Raw genomic sequence first — 19,003 nt, 5'->3', positions numbered from 1 at the left:
CTATAAGGATATCAAGACTGTATCAAATGCCTTATTGCAATCCAAGTAAACTAATGTTTACGACATTCCAATGGTCTGCCAGTCTAGAAACTCTGTCACAAGGATAAGGAAAGAGGATAGGGAGATGGGATTGGGGGAGGGAAGGGGATAAAAGAAAAGAGAGGAGGAGAAGGAGGGAGAAGAGAAGAGAAGGAAAAAAGAAAAGAGAAAAGGAAAGGGGGAAAAGGGAAAGGGGAGAAAAAGGAAAGGGAAAAAGAGAAAAAAAGAAAAGGAAAAAAAGGGAAAAGGGGAAAAAAAGTCAAAAGGCAAGAAAAGGAAAGGAAAATAGAAGTAGTTCCACCTTCTCATTTCTTCCATTTCTCTACTTCTCCTAAATTTTCCCATTCCTTCTTTTGTCTCTCAAATATTTTAGTGTTTTTCTATGTCATTAGAATTTATCAAAAACCAACTCAAATTTAGGTTTAGCTAGTCTACATTGTACCCATAGGATTTTGCCACTGTTTTATGTTTATCTTCATTCACCAGCACTCCCATTCATCTCTTGCATATAAAATATAAGCTCAATTTTGGCCACCTCTCTCTAAGCTTCCTAACTTTGATGAGTCACACCTATATCCTCATGGTTTCATTCTTGAGAACCTCCTATTCCCCTATCATTCATAAATCAGGTATTTATAAGTCAAAGACTTTTGGTATATGTCCTTGGGTACTCTAAGCACTTTGGATGTTATACATCAGCTTAAATAGATATTTGCAATGAAAATTACTTAAGTCTCTAGAAATTTGACAGACTGAATTAAAGTAATGTTGAACCGAACAATGCCGTATTTCTTGCCAGTAACTGTGAGGTATCAAAAACCTTATTAATTATTTCCATTATTTATATTTTTATGTATCTATAAATAATAGAATTGAGATTGTCATGAAAGAAAATTCTCAATAGCAAATAGCAATGTTAGTCTTATATAACATTTTTATTAACTATTTTCTTTAATTCACTATATAGAATGAATAAATTTGTTGAAGCAACCTGAAATCTCTTTTGAAAACTCAGCAGAAACTGATTAATTGTAAGAATGTTAGTATACTAATAAAAACTACCCCAAAATTCACATTAATCAAATACAGCCTAAGTAATAATAACACTCTGCATTTTTATAACACTATTCATTCTGTAAAATACCTTCACTTATTATGTCTCCACACAAGATATCATATCTTCACCTCTGTGAAATACATAAGACAGGGATTATTAATGTTTTATTTCTATATAACAGATGAGGAAACAGACCTGGAGATTACTATGTTAAGTTGATATAATACAAAAAGCTGAAACAGGAATCAAGAGATCTGAGTTCAAGTTTAACCTTTATCAATAATTGACACTGAGAAAATCAATTTCTCTAGAACTGTTTAACTATTTGTAAAATTGTGTAAAATTGTGGGGTTTCACTTAGTCATCTCTAAGAACTCTCACCAGTAGTTATTTTCTGGGGCCTCCATCTGGGGGATGGGTCCAGGGTGACCATGATTCATTCCCCTCCCAGCCATATTTCTGACTCTCCACACTTCACAACCATATTCTTCTAGGTATCTGCCCCAACTTCTCTTTCAGCTCCTTTTAATGTACTATTTTCTCCCACTGGAATCTAAGTTCCTTTAGGTCAGGGAATCTTTTTTTTCTTTTTGCTTGTATTTGTATCCCTAATGCTTAGCACAGTTCCTGGCACAGAAAACACATACAGCTCATTGCCTTACCTTGCCTTCCAACTCTAAAATTCTAGGATTTTATTATTTGGCAAGTTCTTACTGCTGGTTTATGACATTACTAATACTAGAATGCAGGCTATCCAATCCTAACTTTCTTTCTTTCTACCAAACTCCTCAAAGAGAAATAGAGGGCAAATACAAAATCAAATAAAAACATACAATAATTTTACAGTTTAATACTTGGTGAGTTTACTGGATGACCTAATATAGCTTCCTCCCTCTCCCTCCCTGAAATTAGCCCATGCTGACAACTTAATTTTTAAAAAGGCTGGTATTTCTTGTTTAAGACATTTTTGCTTGAGCTGAGATGTCAAACTCTGCAGGAGTTCAAATGATTGATTCACACCAAATCTTAACTCTACTTATAACCATGTTTGATGTAGCACAGTAGAGAATCACATATCAGTCAACAGCAGCATACCATTAGGTGTTAAGAAGCCCACAATGCTCAGAGGATGAGCAGTGATTCAATCTGCTGAATGGATTTGTTGTCTGGTTTAAAGGGCATGATAAAGCTTGTGTGTGGTCCCATTCTAACTAGTCAGCCAAAGACTTCCCATACTCTTTCCCCTGCAGCCATCTTCTGGCCTACATCAACCGTTGCTACCATACTCTCAGAGCAGACTTCCAGAAACTATGTTTAGGTGGAGTTTTGGAATTCTGACATGGATGTAGGGATTGTCAGACCTCACTAGAGCTGGAAAACTTAACTATGTTCTTAAATAACTACTAAAATAAGAACCAATTCTATCTTTCTATCTCTGGTTTTGAAATCAATCAAATCAACATTACCATAGTTTTTCAAAAGGACATTATTAATTGACTGTCAGATTATTCCACTCAGCATCTCTGAGGCAATAAGCTGGAATAGTGGAAAGAGTGCTGGGTCTAGCATCAGGAAAAACAATATTCAATTCCAATCTCAGGCCCTTATTAGATTTGCGAAACTGAGCAAGTCAAGGTAATTTGTTTGCCTCCGTTTCCTCAACTGAAGATTAAAACAGCATCTTCCTTGCTTGGTTATTGTGAGGATCAGACAAAATATTATTTGTAAAGCTCTTAGGCACAGTATATGGTATGTTTATTCCTTTATCCATATGCTTCCCCCAAACACTCTCTTCTAATCACTACTCCCCAAAAGTATGGTCTCTTCTATTATATAATAATGCCCTTGATGGCAAGAACTGTCTAGCTTTTGTACATGTATCTCTAAAAACTGGCACATAGTAAGCACTTAATAAATGCCTTTTAAATCACTAATTCATTCATTCTACTGGCCTTAATACTGTACTACTAATTCATATGTAATGCCCTAAACCCTTCCAAGCCAGGTATATTAATCAACCAAATCCAAGAAATCATTGCTGTAAGAATTTCATGAGTATAGCCTTCTCATATAATTCATGCATACTTCTCCAGCTACTGCTGAGGCACTCTATTCCTGCTGCCTAACCTGCTGGGCTAGCTACACTAGTCCCTAGAACTGAGAGGGCTACAGTCTTTCCTAGGTTCACAAGGGAAATAAATAGAAGATGCATTCCAAATATGCTATGGTCAATTCAAATATTAGGTAATGCTATTTGGACTATTTTATACTCCTGTATTTTTCCAATGGTTTATGAAACAACATGAAAACATCCTAATTGATTCCCAAGATCCTAACCAATCTTCCTCTTTGCTATTAAACAGTCATCCAAAGTCAGCAAATTTAGAGACATAACAGTTTCAGTGAGAAATGCCTGGAATCTTTAGGGCATGTTAGTGGTTCAGGATGAAGGGGAAAGACAAAGATAGGAAGAAAAAGAAAGAAGAGAATATGGAATAAATGAGCCAATTGAACCTATTTAATAGTTTGGTTGTTGTTTCAGTGTGGGACTTACTTTTAATCAAAGTCCTATAACATATCTTGGGTCCATCTAACTGTCATCACTAGATTAATCTTCGGTTTTAAAGACTGCTAACATCTTTCACTGAGAGGCTGACACATCCAAAGAGACATCAATGGAAGTCTATAATAGAAATTAAATTTCAAAGAACTTAAGACAAGGCTGGTAATGGCAATGATTATGGATGCTAAGGCTAGTGAGTCATTTGATTGCAGGAGTTCTGAGTATCAGTAGGCTATGTCAATCAAGTGTCCATATGAAGACCAGTATCAATATGATAAGCACTCAGAAAAGGCATGGGGGAATCAGCTTTCTAAGAAGAAACTAGGCAGCCCAGGTCAGAAAAACATCAGGTCAAAGCTCCCCTTGGCAATCATGACAACCAATACAGGGGTCTTAAAAGTAAAACAATGAAATTACCAAGTACTCTAACAGAGGAAAAAAAGAAGAAAAAGCCAAACATAAAGAAAGATTAATGGTTTCATATACAATGTTCTTTTTCTGTTCATTGCATATAGAATTTTAATTGGTTTTTGATAAGATTAAAGAAAAAATAATTTTCTTCTTTAAATTTTGACCACGTGGTTTCGATCCCACCAGTCCCCAGCTATTCAAAGCCTTTTATTGTCCATAATAAAATTCAGCTGATCCACACCACAGGCTCCATTTTTGGGCTTAACCAGATTAGACAGCACAAGCTATTTCAAAATGTTCCCTAGAACACATGGTACCTATAAAGGTGCTCCTTCTTTCAGATAGGAAAATAGATGTTATTTTCTGATTTGCTTTTATTTCATGTAAAAATACAAAGACATAAAATTCATTCTGGATCTTAGATATACATGGGCCAACACAGGCAGTGAAAACTTAATTTGTAAATTCACTGATTCCCAAGCAGTAAAATTTTCAAATTTAATACTAAATTAATTAAGTTTGCTGCTGGAATAATCCAGTAAAAGTTATAGTTACCTGTACTGAATGTTCCTGACATATGAATCTGTCTGCCATATAAAAGCACTTGATATTTTGTAAGAATATATTCTTTAAATACCATTCACTTTGTAGTATTAGTAAAAACTAGACCCCTCTGAAATTCAGGCAGTCATTTTCAATGTTCAATTATCTTTTTTAAAATAGCATTTCATCTATGCTACTTTTTATGACCGAAGAGAATAAATCTTAAAATGCAAGATGCCTATATTAAGAAAGTTTTAAGTAAACATGAAACTTTATTAGCTTAGCAGGAATATTCATTCAATTTCCTTATTTTCAGTTGCTTTATGAACTGAGCTATCCTTTTTAATTTTATTATGAATGGACATGATGGGATACAGTTAACTGATACACTCATTAACAAAAGAATCATTAGCACAAGAAGAATATTTTGCAACATTTTCCAATCTGATTATCATCTTTTCTCAAATAATGAGGAAAGATAGGAAATATAAAACCGCTCTAAAAGTTTGGGCTGCAACACCAATGCAAATCAAGACTAGCTTGAAACCATCAAGTTCTAGAAATCTAGGATCTCTGTATATAGGATTTAGTGGCTTCAAAGCCACTAAAACAGGACCGCTTAACCTTTTCTATATATATTGGAATCCTAGATAACTTTGAAGAAAAATCTGGACTCCTCCTTCTCATAATAATGATTTTAGATTTCAAGTTACATAAGATGATCAAGAAAATAAATAAAAGTTATCACAATATTTTCAGGATGAAGGGGGGTAGGGGGAAATACATTGTAATACAAAATACCCAGAATATTTGCACTCTTAATTTAAACCCAACCTGCTTATACTGAAGCAACTTCAAGAATTTCTGTGAAAAGAAAAACACAGCAAGTTGAATAACTTGGCTGAACCCCCTTGCTACATTTTGGGATTGAAAAACAACAACAAAGTGATCTTGTTCCTAGGAGTTTAAAAATAGACAAGTGTTGATCTCACAACAACAAAATAAAATAAGGGAATAAACAATGAAGTGTTATACATGTCATTCCAAACAAGCTCATCTACACAAAAACAGGGACAAGAACCCCTCATGAAAAGGCAAAGATGGGCTATAATCTGCATGTAGTATAGAATAACCACACAGCCATTGAAGTGTCAAAAGTGCAGACCACAGAGGCATAGGGTCATAAATTTAGAGCTGAAAGGGACCTTGGAGGTTACTGAATCCAACCTACTCATTTTACAGAGAAGACTGAGGCACTGAGAAGTTAAATGGCTTGTCCAGAGATACACAGCTATTATGTATTTGAGATGAAATTCAAACCCAGATCTCCATGATTTCAAATCCAGAGCCTACCCATTATGCCCCTCAGCCTAAGGTCACATCTTCTCAATGCATTTTAGGAACTAGTGTACACTTTCCTTCAGAGCTATGGCCATTCAAATTGCTTGGAAAAGAACAATTTAACTACAATCCTTCTGGTAAAAATATTAGGCCTCACTATCTGTTCCAAGATAGGCTTTTAGCCATACAGAAAGCTGCCAAATCACCTTAAGGATTCCTGGAGTTTTGCAGTCACCTTGCAACACCACAAGGACCAGTACAGGCCTTGCTAGTTGTTCTGTCAATGGGACACTCCTATATGTGGGTCTCCCCTAATTAGAATGAGTTCCATGACAGTAATTTTCTATTTGCATCTTTATTGATCAGTAACAGTAATTTTTTGAAATTTATTTATTTATTTTTAATAGTAGCCTTTAATTTTCAAAATATATTCAATGATAGTTTTTCAACATTCACCCCTACAAGTTTCAAAGTTATTCTCTCTCCCTTTCCCTCACTTTCTCCCCTACGCAGCAAAGAATCCATAGGTGATTATATATGGATTATAATTTTATATATATATATAAATTCATATATGGATTCATATAAATAGATGTTAAACATGTGCAATTCTTCTATATATATTTCCACATCTATCATGCTGCACAAGAAAATTCATGTCAAAAAGAGAAAAAAAAAGTAAGCAAACAACAAAAAAGGTACAAATATTAGGTCATGATTCACATTCAGTCTCCACAGTCCTCTCTCCATCACAAGTCCATTGGAATTGGTCTCAATTGCTTCACTGTTGAAAAGAGCCAAGTTCATCAGAATTGATTATCACATAATCTTGTTGCTGTGTAAAATGTTCTCTTGATTCTCCCCATTTCACTTAGCATCAGTTCATGTAAGTCTCTCCAGACCTCTCTAAAATCATTCTGCTGATCATTTCTTACAGAACAATAATATTGCATAATGTTCATATACCCCAGGTGATGAGCACCCACTCAGTTTCCAATTCCTTGCCAATACAGAAAGGGCTACCACAAACATTTTTGCACATGTGGGTCCTTTTCACTGTTTTTATGATCTCTTTAGGATACAGACCCAGTAGAGACATTTCTGGATAAAAGGGTGTATGCACAATTTGATAGCCCTTTGGGCATAGTTCCAAATGGCTTTCTAAAATAGTTGGATCAGTTCACAACTCCACCAACAATGTATTAGTGTCCCAATTTTCTCACACCCCCTTCAACATTTATCATTTTTTCCTTCATCTTAACTAAACTGAGAAGTACATAGTGGTACCTTAGAGTTGTCTTAATTTACATTTCTCTAATCAATAGTGAGAGCATTTTTTCATAGAGCTAGAAATGATTTTAATTTCTTCATCTGAAAATTTGACCATTTATCAATTGGAGAATGGCTTGTTATATATATTATTTTAGAAATGAGGCCTTTATCAGAACCCCTGGATATAAAAATTTTTCCCCCAGATTTCCGCTTCCATTCTAATCTTGGCTGCAATGGTTTTGTTTCTGCAAAGCAGCAGTGATATTTAGAAAATTCTTTTCATTCCATTACCTAGACATAAGAACTTATATGAAGTTTTGTGGCCAGTATCCACAAAGGTTCATTCAAGTAGAATTTGAAAGGTGCTGCTACTGAGCAGGGCTACTAAGAAATAAAATGAGATAAGTATTGTGTAGAGAAAAGACTGACCTGACAGCCCTGTCCACACAAAGTGCTGAAGATGAAATGACAGAGATAGGTACTTTCTAAAGATAAGAGACCATGACATAGACTACCAAAAACATATATATATAGATGTGTATATAGGGATGTGTGTGTGTGTGTGTACATAGCCCGAGTTTTTCTGTCCTTATGGAATCCAATAAAATCTACATCCCTCAGCACATAAATACCAAAATATGTCATATACTGAACATTTATTAAAAAAAAAAAAAAAGAAAAAAAATAAATTATCTTCCTGGGTCAGACCTGGGTCATTTAATTCTGACAGTGGCACTGTAGGATATTCTGAGAAACACAGTTAGCCTCCTTGATGGCTAGAGGTAAACCTAAAGCATTGTTACTTTTCCACAACACTACTGACCTACCATATTTAAGCTACATTCACAAATCTAACTGGTAGAATATTCCATCAAACAACTAAAATATGGGACTAGAGCTTTAAAAAGGAAAGTTAGGTTGAGGAAGGAAAGAGGAGCTAGGTGGCAAGGTTATTCTTCAACAGACATAGAAAAACCTCATTTTCATAGAGCACAAGGAATGAGAAAATGGATAAGGACAGAGGGGGACTCAGAGAGTTGGAAAAGGGGAAATAATACAAGTCACAGCAATGGGCTTAAACTCTTAAACAAAGTGGGAAGTTAAGTAATCTGCTAAAAGTAACCTAAGAAAAAAAAAGCTAAAAGGAGGCCTCCTAAAGAGAAATGTGAAAATCAATAAAGTTTATCACCAATGCAAAAGTTAGAGCCCTGTTGAGGATAAACTGCACAAATGTGTAGTAGGTTCAATCAAGACTTTTATTATTTCATATTTAGCTGTTGAAGAAGAGGAACCAAGTAGGTGAGTGGTGAGATTCATCATCCAAGGCAGGGAGTTTAGCAGAGATGGTGGAAATTCAAGGAACCAAAGGAACCAAGGACACCAAAGAGCCCTTTTTGAAATGACCAGACATCAATTTGAGTCCACTTAGGGAAATAAGAAAAGCCAGAAAAAGAGGTAATAAATTGCAGATTATTTAATTCTTGGTTTTGTATCCTCAGAGAGGTAGTGTAGATAGTAGGCCAGCTTAAGAGCCTGGAAAACTTGAGTTCAATTTCTGCCTTTGGCACATACTAGCTGTGTGACCTTAAACAAGTTATTTAACTAATCTGAAGACCTTTGGTCATATAATAAATTAAAATTTAATAAGTATAAATGTAAAGTCTCACCAAAAAAAAAAAAAAAAAGCTGAGGTTTTTAATTAGCTGTCAAGTTGTAGTTATAGCTTCAACTTAGCTGTAAGTTCAGGATGGTACTGAACAGGCCATCATGTTTTTTGTTGCTGTCTAGCATTTTCAATCATGTCCAACTTTTCATAATCCATTTGGGGTTTTCTTGGCAAAAATACTGGAATGGTTTGTCATTTCCTTCTCCAGTCTATTTTACAGATGAAGAAACTTAGGCAAACAGGATTAAGTTACTTGCCCAGGGTCACAAAGCTAGTATTTGAGGCCAGATTTGACTTAAGAAAGTGATTTGGTAGAATACATATTTAATATGAATCAATAATGTAATATGACAGTCAAAGCAATTATTAAGATTTTAAACTAAATTAACAAAAAATTTAGGAGCCAAAATGAAGGAAGTGATTGTCTAGCATTCTCAGCCCAGATCAGAACACAATGGAATATCTTTTCGTATTTTAGGCAGCAGATTTTAAAAAACACTGAGAAGTTATAATATATCCACAAGGGAGACTAGGCCAGTATGAGTATTACAAACATATTTAATTTAAAAGAATCAATATAAAAAATTGCTTAAGGTGGAGAAGGAAGGAGTGGGGACAGGAAAGTGATCATGATTGCTGTCTTCCATATATTTCAATATCATTTATGGGAGATGGTTCATATTTTTGTTCTGCAAAGACATGGAGAACAAACTTCAGCCAATAGAAAGTATAGGAAAGTGATTTCTCAATATGAAGACTTTCTATATAAACACTTCAGAGCACAAAAGCTGTAAAAAACAATGAATCAGCAAATTTATTAAACACCTAACAAGAAAGAACATTATGGTAAATCCTGGGATAGAAAGACAAAATTAAAACAGCTCCTAGCCTCAGGGTGCTAACATTCTGACACTAAAAATAGAACAGGCAACCTTGGAGTGGAAGGTAATAAATTTCTCCCGTAATGAAAGACTTACTTCAAGGAAAGGCTAGATGAGTGTCCAAGATATAGAAGAACTTCAAGTTAGAGTAAGATTAGATGACTGAAGTCCCTTCTCATGCTGAGATTCTATGAATCCATTTAATAACAATAATATATTCCGAAGTAGAAAAAAGGAATAAGCAGCCAAAGCACTAATAAAAACAAAGTTTGACCTTCAATTATGATGATAAGGTCTGTAGGGAACTGACAAAACCACAAATCTTTGGAGATTCCTTTTAGACTTACAGCTCAGTTTTTAAAATAGTACAAACTTTTAATAAATGTAACAATAGGTCCTAGTTATCACAAGAATAATTAAAGACTTTATTGGATCTCTCAGTTAAGGAATTAAGAAAAGATATATTACCTTCAAAGATATTTGAATAATGGCCTAATAAGAGGGCTGAATATCAATTATTCATAAATTGTTTATACAGGTAAACGACATAGACTTCCTCATACCCCCTTTCCTCTCTCTTATTGGTCTATTTATTTTTTTCTTCTCAAAATTTAAAAATTAACAGGATTGGGGTAACTATTGCACAGTAGCTTTCTTGAATGTAACAGAAATTCAAATCTAAAAGTACCTATCAAGTGCATATAATGTATAAGGTCTAGTGATAAATGATAAGGGGGGATATATAGAAGAATAAAGTTCCTGCCCCTGAGTTTAACTTGCAAACTAGAATTCTAAGGAAAATATCCTATTGGCATTACTCACATAGAACAAAGATATTGATCTTTTAGTTTACCATAGGTAGACAGTAAGGTTTTTGAAGACAATATTCACTCTAGAAATTCCTAGGAAAAGGTTGTTATGCCACAGTTCTCTTTAACTGTCCTGACTCAGTTTCCTTGTATGAGTTTCCCTTGTCTCAGTTTCCTTAACTGTTCTGTCTCAATCTCCTTAGTGTAAATACCACTCTGGCCCATTAAGACTAAGGACTATTTGCTCTAAGGTTATAAATTAGCAAGATAAACAAGAGAGTAGACCTCCTGACTCTTTTCTGTTCTCAAGAATTTACAATATCGCTCCTAAATATTCCAAGATACCTCAATGATATCTTTACTTCTTTGTATTCAGACATCCTGTCTCTGGGTTTTTAGGATTTATGGCCTCCCCCATCCTGCCAGAAATTTTCCCATGCTTCTTACCCCTTCCTTTGTTTAGAGAAAAGGCATTTAAGAAGTTGGGGTTCCTCCATTCATTGCTGGAGGCTGGCGGCTGGATGCTGGATTCTTTGGGATGACAGTCTCCTCCAGCCCTTGGACCAACATGGATTCCTTGGTCCCAGTATATCTTTATCTCTGTCTGACTGGATAATTTGAGACAAGAGTCCTGTTCAGTCAATTTTACTCTCTCATTAATAAAATATTAAAAACTCTCTAATCTCTCTCTTGCCTCAGTTTCTCCAGCATTACATTTTGGAGGTCCCACCGAGATGATAGAAACTGAGAAATGGATTACAGATTAGAGATCTCTTCATCTTCACCTAGGCTTGAGGAGGCTCAGGACCTGGGTCTATTCCTTGGGAAAAGACCTCCAGAGCCTCCGGGGAAAAGGAAGCAGTTCTTTAGCCTCAGTCGGGCCTACAGTGGACAACGAAATCAATTTGGCATTTGGGAGAGTAAGTCTTACTGTGTACCTTTTGGGGTACCATCTGGTTCTGGTCTGGTCTGTTGCTAGCAACCTGTGGTCTCAGAATAAATACCAATGGGTTTAAAAGTTCTGAGAAGGGTATTTTCTGGAACGCTGGAAAATATCCTCTGGGTATGTGTTATATGTTTGTTTAATGTTGTAACTGTGTAAGTCTGTGTGATGTGTGTTCTATGTTCTGTGTGATTTGTCTGTCTGTTATGTTGTTGGTTGGAAAAATTTTTAAGAACGTTGCAACTGTGCTTAGTAAAATGGAGCTCCGAGTGTGTCTGTGTGTCTGTGCTAAAAGTTAGCAAGCTTGTAAGATATAAGAATTCAGCCTCTGTGTTGCAGGCTTAGAAAATATCAAAAAGTTTGAAAAATCTTTCTCCTTCTGTCTCTGACTGACTGTAGTAGTCTTGTGGAGGAAAAGGGAAAAAAAGAGAGAGAAGGGAAGAAATAAAAAATAAAATAAAACAATAGATCGAAAGGGATTTTAAAGTTTGCAAAGTTAAAATATATATAGAAGAGCAGTGTGCTAACATTTAAAGGAAAGAAGTTTGAATGGAATATCTAGGCATTCTCTGTGAAGGCAGAAAAAAAAGCACTGAACGGGCTTGAAAGTTCACAGAAGCCCCTTTGGATTCTGGAAGGGAAAAAGGGAATTCAAGGTGAAACAAACTTCTCTCTGGGGGTGGAGGTCCTGGAAACAGCCCCTAGTCTGTTTGCTTATTTAAGAGCTTTGTTAAGTTTTAAGAACAATGATTAAGGAAAATTTGCTTGTGATTTTAAACTTTTTAAAGGAAAAGCCTACTAGAGTAAAGAGCAATAAAATTCGAGCTTAGCCTGGCCTGTGCAATAAAAAGCTTTGGAAATAAGATGCAAATAGCTGTTAGAAGAAATGTGACAGAAAAGAAAAAAAACAACTTTTAAAAAACAGCTGTATTTAGTTTGATTCAGTTTGTTACCTTCTGAAATATATTGAGTTATTTGTTAACATAAGTTATACTTTAAATCCAGCTCTGCTGGACACGTGTGGGTTTTGTGGAGGTTTGAGCTATTCAAATAGTGTGAATCTTACAGGTTTTTGAAGGGAAAAGGAAAGAGGAATGCAGGCGATTAGGAAGGACTGATTTGTAGGGGCAATTAGAGGTTTGCATGTTTTTTTATGAAAGTGAAAGAAAGACTTTTGGGAGTAGGTGAAGAGGTGGGGGAGGGAGCCACCCACTCCCACTGTCTTCTGCTACTTTACCAAAGGAGCATCTGGTAGGAAAGTTCTTTAAGGAGATTGTTCAAGTATGTAGCTAGGGAGAAAGACAAAGTTGGAAATGGGTGGATTTGGGAAGAAACCTGATGTTAGGAAACTGATGGGCTAAATCTTGAAAAGGATCCCCATCTAGGAAATTGAGTGGGGAACCTGAAAGGGAAGTTTTTTTCTAGGGGGCAGGAGTGGGGGAGGGTGGCCATGTGGAATCCTCTCCTCCCCTCACCTCCCTGAGTATGTTCCTGCAGTTTTTTTTTTTCTTATCTGATTACGGCCAATGCAGTAAACTGTGATTTTTAAGGGTATGCTTACTTTTAGGTTAATTAAGTGAATATTTGTTTCTTGATACATAAATGTTTTCTTGGTTGAGGAATATGGTCATAAATGTGATCCATACTTTGGTAGGAATATTTCTGTTATGGACAATATGCAATTTGGAATGTTTTTCTATGTATTGGGTATTTTAAAAGCAAAATGATTTATATGTATAATGTTCACTCATGTAACATCTACCTAAATATGATAATTGTTCTAAGTTGTGAACTTATTGAGGCAAAATTTCTTTCTGTTATTACTGTAAAGTTATGATAAATCTTTAAGAGTTATCAGAAATTTGATTAATGGCATCTGTTACTGGAGGTAAAAGTTCTTGGGCTTATAGTTAATTAGTTAATGCTATTTGGGAGTTTTAAAGCTCCACCCTCTGACAGTTACTGGGACAATTGATTGGAATAAAATTGGGTTAAAGCTATTTTATTCTGTATGTGCTGAAGATTGAGTTTTAACTGCTTATGTTATGTTATAGTTATGTTCTTGCATTTTTTCCTTCTGTAACTGATCTCTATGATCAGGGCAATGGTCAATAGAAACTGTTAATGCAATTCAATTATGTCATGCCTTGCTATTTTCAATCTGGTTATATGTAATCATTGTATCCTAAATGCTTGGGCAACTGAGTATTTTGCCTGGTCATCTGTTACTGGATATTTGTTTTGTTTCTTTAAGGTTTCTACATGATAAAAGAATAATTAACAGGGGTCTGCGAGACCTCACTGATGTTACAACTTGGGACTGCAGCCATTTGAATGGCCTGTAAAGCAAACTCATCTCTTCCCATAGAAACTGCTGGCCAATCCATTTTGGCCTTCTCATGTTTTGCAGAAGTCTGGTAAACTGAGTCTTTCTATTTGAGACTGATCTAAAGCTGTCTTTCCCACATAAAGTTAAATCAAAATATCAGTCTAGAAGCTTTTATTTTTTTTTTTCACTGAAAAATAAATAACTTTGAAAGTCTCTCTCAAACAAGCATGTGGATTCTCTAAGATCCCCAAAGCTCCATCCTTTTGATGGATATTGGGATGAGAAAGATGATTACTAAAATAATAAAAAGCAAAGAGCACCAGCCCAGGGAAGGGAAAGAGAGGGCTATGTCAGGTTTTATTTTAAAGGCAAAAAAAAAAAAAATTTTAAGATAAATCAATAAAAAAGACAGAAGCTAAGAAAGATCGTTATCTATTCAGATCCCAAAAAGTAACACAAGATTCCTAGTACTAAAAACTTTTAAGAAAACTAGTACTTTGTAACTTCCAAAATGTTTTATTATTTTGTTAACCTTGTTTCTTAATAGCTATCAATAGGACAGACCATTAGCAAAATTAAAAAAGGAGGGGAGAAGGGACAGAATCCTGTGTATTCCTTTGGAGATGATTAGATAAGACAAAAAAATTATGTTGTTGATAAGGTCAAAAAAGAGAACAGACAGAAGAGAACAAATTGGTGGTAGAATAAAGATAGCAAACAGACCAGGCCTGAAGTTACACTCTCTTATTTAATAAATATTGCAATGCTTGAACTGTAACAAAAACTAGGGCAGTAGTCCAGAACTCCATGGCCCAAGCTAAGGTTATGGTTTCAAGTCAAAGGTTTGGTGAGAAAAAACAATTTCTACAATCTCCCTTAGGAGCTCTAAGTGTGTCAGTAAGTACTACTGCAGATAGGATAGGGAAATTCTTACTTCACTATGTGTAAACTACATTGAAATTATTGTTCTGTAAGAAATCACCAGCAGGATAAATACAGAGAGGCTTGGAGAGATGTACATGAACTGATGCTAAGTGAAATGACCAGGATCGGGAGATCATTATACATCAACAACAATACTACATGATGATCAATTCTGATGGATGTGGCTCTCTTCAATAATGACAGGATCCACATCAGTTCCAATTGATCTGTAATGAACAGAATCAGCTACACCCAGAGAAAGAACACTGGGAAATGAGTATGGACCACAATATAACATTTCTACTCTTTCTGTTATTGTTTGCTTGCATTTTTGTTTTTTTCTTCTCAAGTTATTTTTATCTTCTTTCAAAATCCAATCTTTCTTGTGCAACAAGGTAACTGTATAAATATGTATACATATATTGTATTTAACATACACTTTGACATATCTAACATGTATGGGATTACCTGCCATCTAGGGGAGGGGGTGGAGGGAAGGAGGGGAAAAGTTGAAACATAAGTTTTTGCAAGGGTCAGTGTTGAAAAATTACCCACCCATATGATTTGTATATAAAAAGCTATAATAATAAAACAAAGAAAATCAAAAAAGAAAGGAAGGAAGAAATAGGAGGGAGGGAAGGAAGGAGGGAGGGAAGGAGGGAGGAAAGGAAAGAAGGGAGAAAGGGAGGGAGGAAAGAAAGGGAGAAAGGGAAGGAGGAAGGAAGGAAGGAAGGAAGGAAGGAAGGAAGGAAGGAAGGAAGGAAGGAAGGAAGAAGGAAGGAAGGAAGGAAGGAAGGAAGGAAGGAAAGGGAAGGGAAGGGAAGGAAGGAAGGAAGGGAAGGAAGGAAAGGAAAGGGAAGGAAGGAAAGGGAAGGAAAGGGAAGAAAAGGAAGAAGGAAGGAAAGAAAGAAGAAAAGGAAGGAAGGCAGAAGCTTCAGGCTAAAAATCCAAAATTTAAGAGAATTTCAATCTACCTCTAGGAAGAATCTGTACCTAAGCAATTGGAAATGATATGAGAAACTCATATTGTAATGTTAAGAGAAACTTTCCTATCTTTATACATTTTTTCCCCCAACATTAAAGTAATATTGTTGTACCAAAGTTACCTTTTGATGTCCTGACTTGGTTTCCCCATTGCCCTATTTAGTTACTCTGCCTCAGGTTATAACCTTTTCCTCTTAAAGTTTAATGAGATAAAGGTCAACCTCAGTTGCTCTGCCCCCAAAACCCCAAGTTATAACCATTCCCTAGTAAATGGTTGATGAGATAAAGGTTTTATATCTTTAGGTTATAGATATTACTTCTTAACGTTTGACAGGATAAAGGTTTATCCATTTTAGATGTCATTAGAATATCAGTAACCTCCCTCCATCGAGATAATTAGAAAATGAGCAGGATTAGAGAGAAGAGACTTTTCATCTCTACCTTGGTCAGGGTGGTTGTGGATCTGAATTCTTGGCCTATAGAGGTCTGGCGCTCCTGGATTTTTTTTTTACCAGAGCCATAGACAGAAAGGTTATAACCTGAGGCAGAAATACTAAATAGGACCAATGGGAAAACTAGGTCAGGACATCAAAAGGTAACTTTGGCACAACAATACACCCTCCCAGAACAACAGAAAACAGGCTTGAATCTGGAGAAATTGACAAAAGTTCAATTACTCCTAAAGAAAAATTCTGATCAAGGACTTTGAGCACTAAAACATTATTAGGATTCAATTTACTTGCAAATAATAATTAAAAAAAAAAACAGCAGAAGATGGAATGTAAAGTTTTTAAAAATTCTAGGAAAATAAGTAGATTTATATCACTAAGGAAATAAAAAAAAGTGAGTAACAAAGATACTAGAAAGACCAACAGATTGATAAGCAAGAATTAGCATGCATTAAGCAGTAAACATCAATTCCTACTTGGAAGGAAAAAAAGCCTCTGGAGAATTTTGGCAGAAAATGCGATTTACTTTGTTTACTACAATAACTCGGTTAGTCCACCAGCTATTTCAAATTAAGGTAGAGTGGTTACACACACACACACACACACACATATATATTTAAATACTTGGAAATTGAGAATACTGAGAAGAATCAAAATGTTTAGAAGGGTAATTTTGGTCACATTTCTAGCTGGTAAAGTCTGACAATTTTTAGCATTAGAAAGTGAACGATCTTAATTTTCAGAAACAACTGAACTGTGTTACTGAAATGGTTTACAAAAGCAAATAAGTCTGTCCCAAAACTTCAAACAGCTTTTTGGAATTAGGAGCAAGGAACCATAAAAATCACTTGTGGAAAGTGCATATTGGCTTGTTTTATAAAATAAGATTTCTTGCCTAGGGATTCAGCCAATGGAATTTTCCCCCATATATTAATAAACCATAGGCATCCTTAAAACGATGCCTAATGCTTTTTTCAAAAGGTCAAAGCTAATCGGCAATCTCTACCATTTTTTCTAAAACTCTCCAATAAAGAATATCATTTCCATAGGTTTCATTTTTAAACATAAAATCTAAATCTATAAAAAAAAAGCCCATTCAAAGAGATTGCAGCTTGCTGAGTTTTCACGAGTTCCGGTGAAACACTTCCAAGTACTGAATTCGAAACCCTGTTTCAATCTTTGTAAACACTTCAGTCGCACTTGGCTAGACAGATGCTTGTGTATAATCGTTTTCGGAACATACTTTCGAGCAGTTATTTCACTTGACTTTTTAAAATCCCCCAAACAATTGCAATCGGGGGCAGTCATACATCTGTCCACCACTCCTCAAATGCAAGTGTGTGACGTGCTACCACCTGTATTGGGGACAAATCAATGACACTGTAAAAGAGGGAAACAAGCACTGTACCAGTGGGAAGCAGGCATTCCAGCGGGGTAAGGATATACTCCATATCAGATTGTGATTTCTGCCTTAAAACAAAAGGAAATCTCGGAGTTAGAATTTATCGTTGCTAATTTAAACAGAAAAGCCCCGAGTACAATAAGCTGGGTGGGAATGTTAAAGCCTCAGGGGCATGTACTTTGGGTGGGATGGCTCGGGCCCATCTCCCGGGCCCATCTCCAGTACTCTGGCCCACGTGCGACCAGCGTGCCCTCGCTCCAGCCCCAGCAAGGAGGACAGCAAAGGGCTGAGAGAGGAGCCGGTAGCCATCACATGGCGATAGAAGGGGGCGGGGCGGAACGGAGGCATAACAGGGAACGTAAGTTTCCTGCCTTCATCCATCACCCCAAATAGGAAAGACTTGGGAGTGAGGGCGGGTGTGTGGAGAGATGAGGAGATGAATCGCAGCCCCTCCACCAACCCCCTCCCACGCCGGCTCTGATGCAGCCTCAGCCGCAACAGCGCCGCCCGCGCGCACGTAGGGGCCGGCGTTCCACTTACACAGCTGCGCGAAGAGCAAGCCGTCAGGCGAGGCAGAGAGCGAAAGCAATCGACTGCTCGGCGTTCGTCTGCCAAGCCTCCAGGGGCTCTCAGTTTAAGGCTGCTGGCTAGGAGGAAGGAGGAGGAAAAGCAAAAGCCCCGCCCCCAATCGGGAACGCGCTGCATCGCCTCTCCTCTTCCCCTCCCATCCCGCGGATGACGGCGCGCGCAGCGGGGTGGGACGGAGAAGAAGGATAGGCTAAGAGGAAAACGGGGGAGGAGCCGAGCTCTGAAAGTGACCTGAGAGGATCGTAGCCGACCCAGACCCTCTGCGTGCTTACTGCGGCTTGTAGTGCAGCATCGGAACGCGCCTCTTCTCTATTCCTCTCCCTACTTGTATAAGGAAACAGGCTCAGAAAAGAGCGTTGATTCTGGAAGCTGAGGCTTTGGGTTCAAGTGCTGCAGTCGCAATCTCCTAGTTTTAATTTCCTGCCAGGTCTAGATTGATGATGCTACAAAACTTTTGCTTCTACTAAAAATCTTAGTGCAGTTTTAAATTTTAATAACTTAAAAATGTTTACATAAACGTAAAAAAAACCCCACCGCATTTGAGAGTTTGGTCACTTAAACTTCTTTCACGCTTATTTGGTTCTGTGAATTTTTAACATGTTAGGAACCCACTCTTTGTATGTTGGACAGTTTCTCTTTAATCCTATTAAATTGGAAGTTGGCCTCTTGTTTGACCAACTTTTTTTTCTTAAGAGGTCATGGCAAAACTCCTTTAAAATGACTTAACATGGAAATGACTTTATATGTATAATTGAAATAGTGATTGCCTTCTCAATGGCTGAGAGAGGAATGGGAGGGAGAG

At 36.6% G+C, this 19,003-nt stretch overlaps 1 protein-coding gene across 1 annotated transcript in view; it reads right to left on the bottom strand.

Moving 5' to 3' along the window:
- Window positions 1-18,269, bottom strand: part of TPK1 (thiamin pyrophosphokinase 1) — a 508,741-nt gene extending 490,472 nt beyond the window's left edge. Inside the window, exons 1-2 of the mRNA XM_051961747.1 lie at window positions 18,154-18,269; window positions 17,620-17,681 (exon numbers count right to left, since the gene is read on the bottom strand). Coding sequence (XP_051817707.1) covers window positions 17,620-17,662 — 43 coding nt within the window. The 5' untranslated portion in view covers window positions 17,663-17,681; window positions 18,154-18,269. The remainder of the gene's footprint in view (window positions 1-17,619; window positions 17,682-18,153) is intronic.
- Window positions 18,270-19,003: the final 734 nt, after the last annotated feature.

This window comes from Antechinus flavipes, chromosome 5 (genome assembly GCF_016432865.1).
Source record: "Antechinus flavipes isolate AdamAnt ecotype Samford, QLD, Australia chromosome 5, AdamAnt_v2, whole genome shotgun sequence".
NCBI lineage: Eukaryota > Metazoa > Chordata > Mammalia > Dasyuromorphia > Dasyuridae > Antechinus > Antechinus flavipes.
Note: the sequence above shows the minus strand (reverse complement) of the source record. Positions and strands in the feature narration are given on the sequence as shown.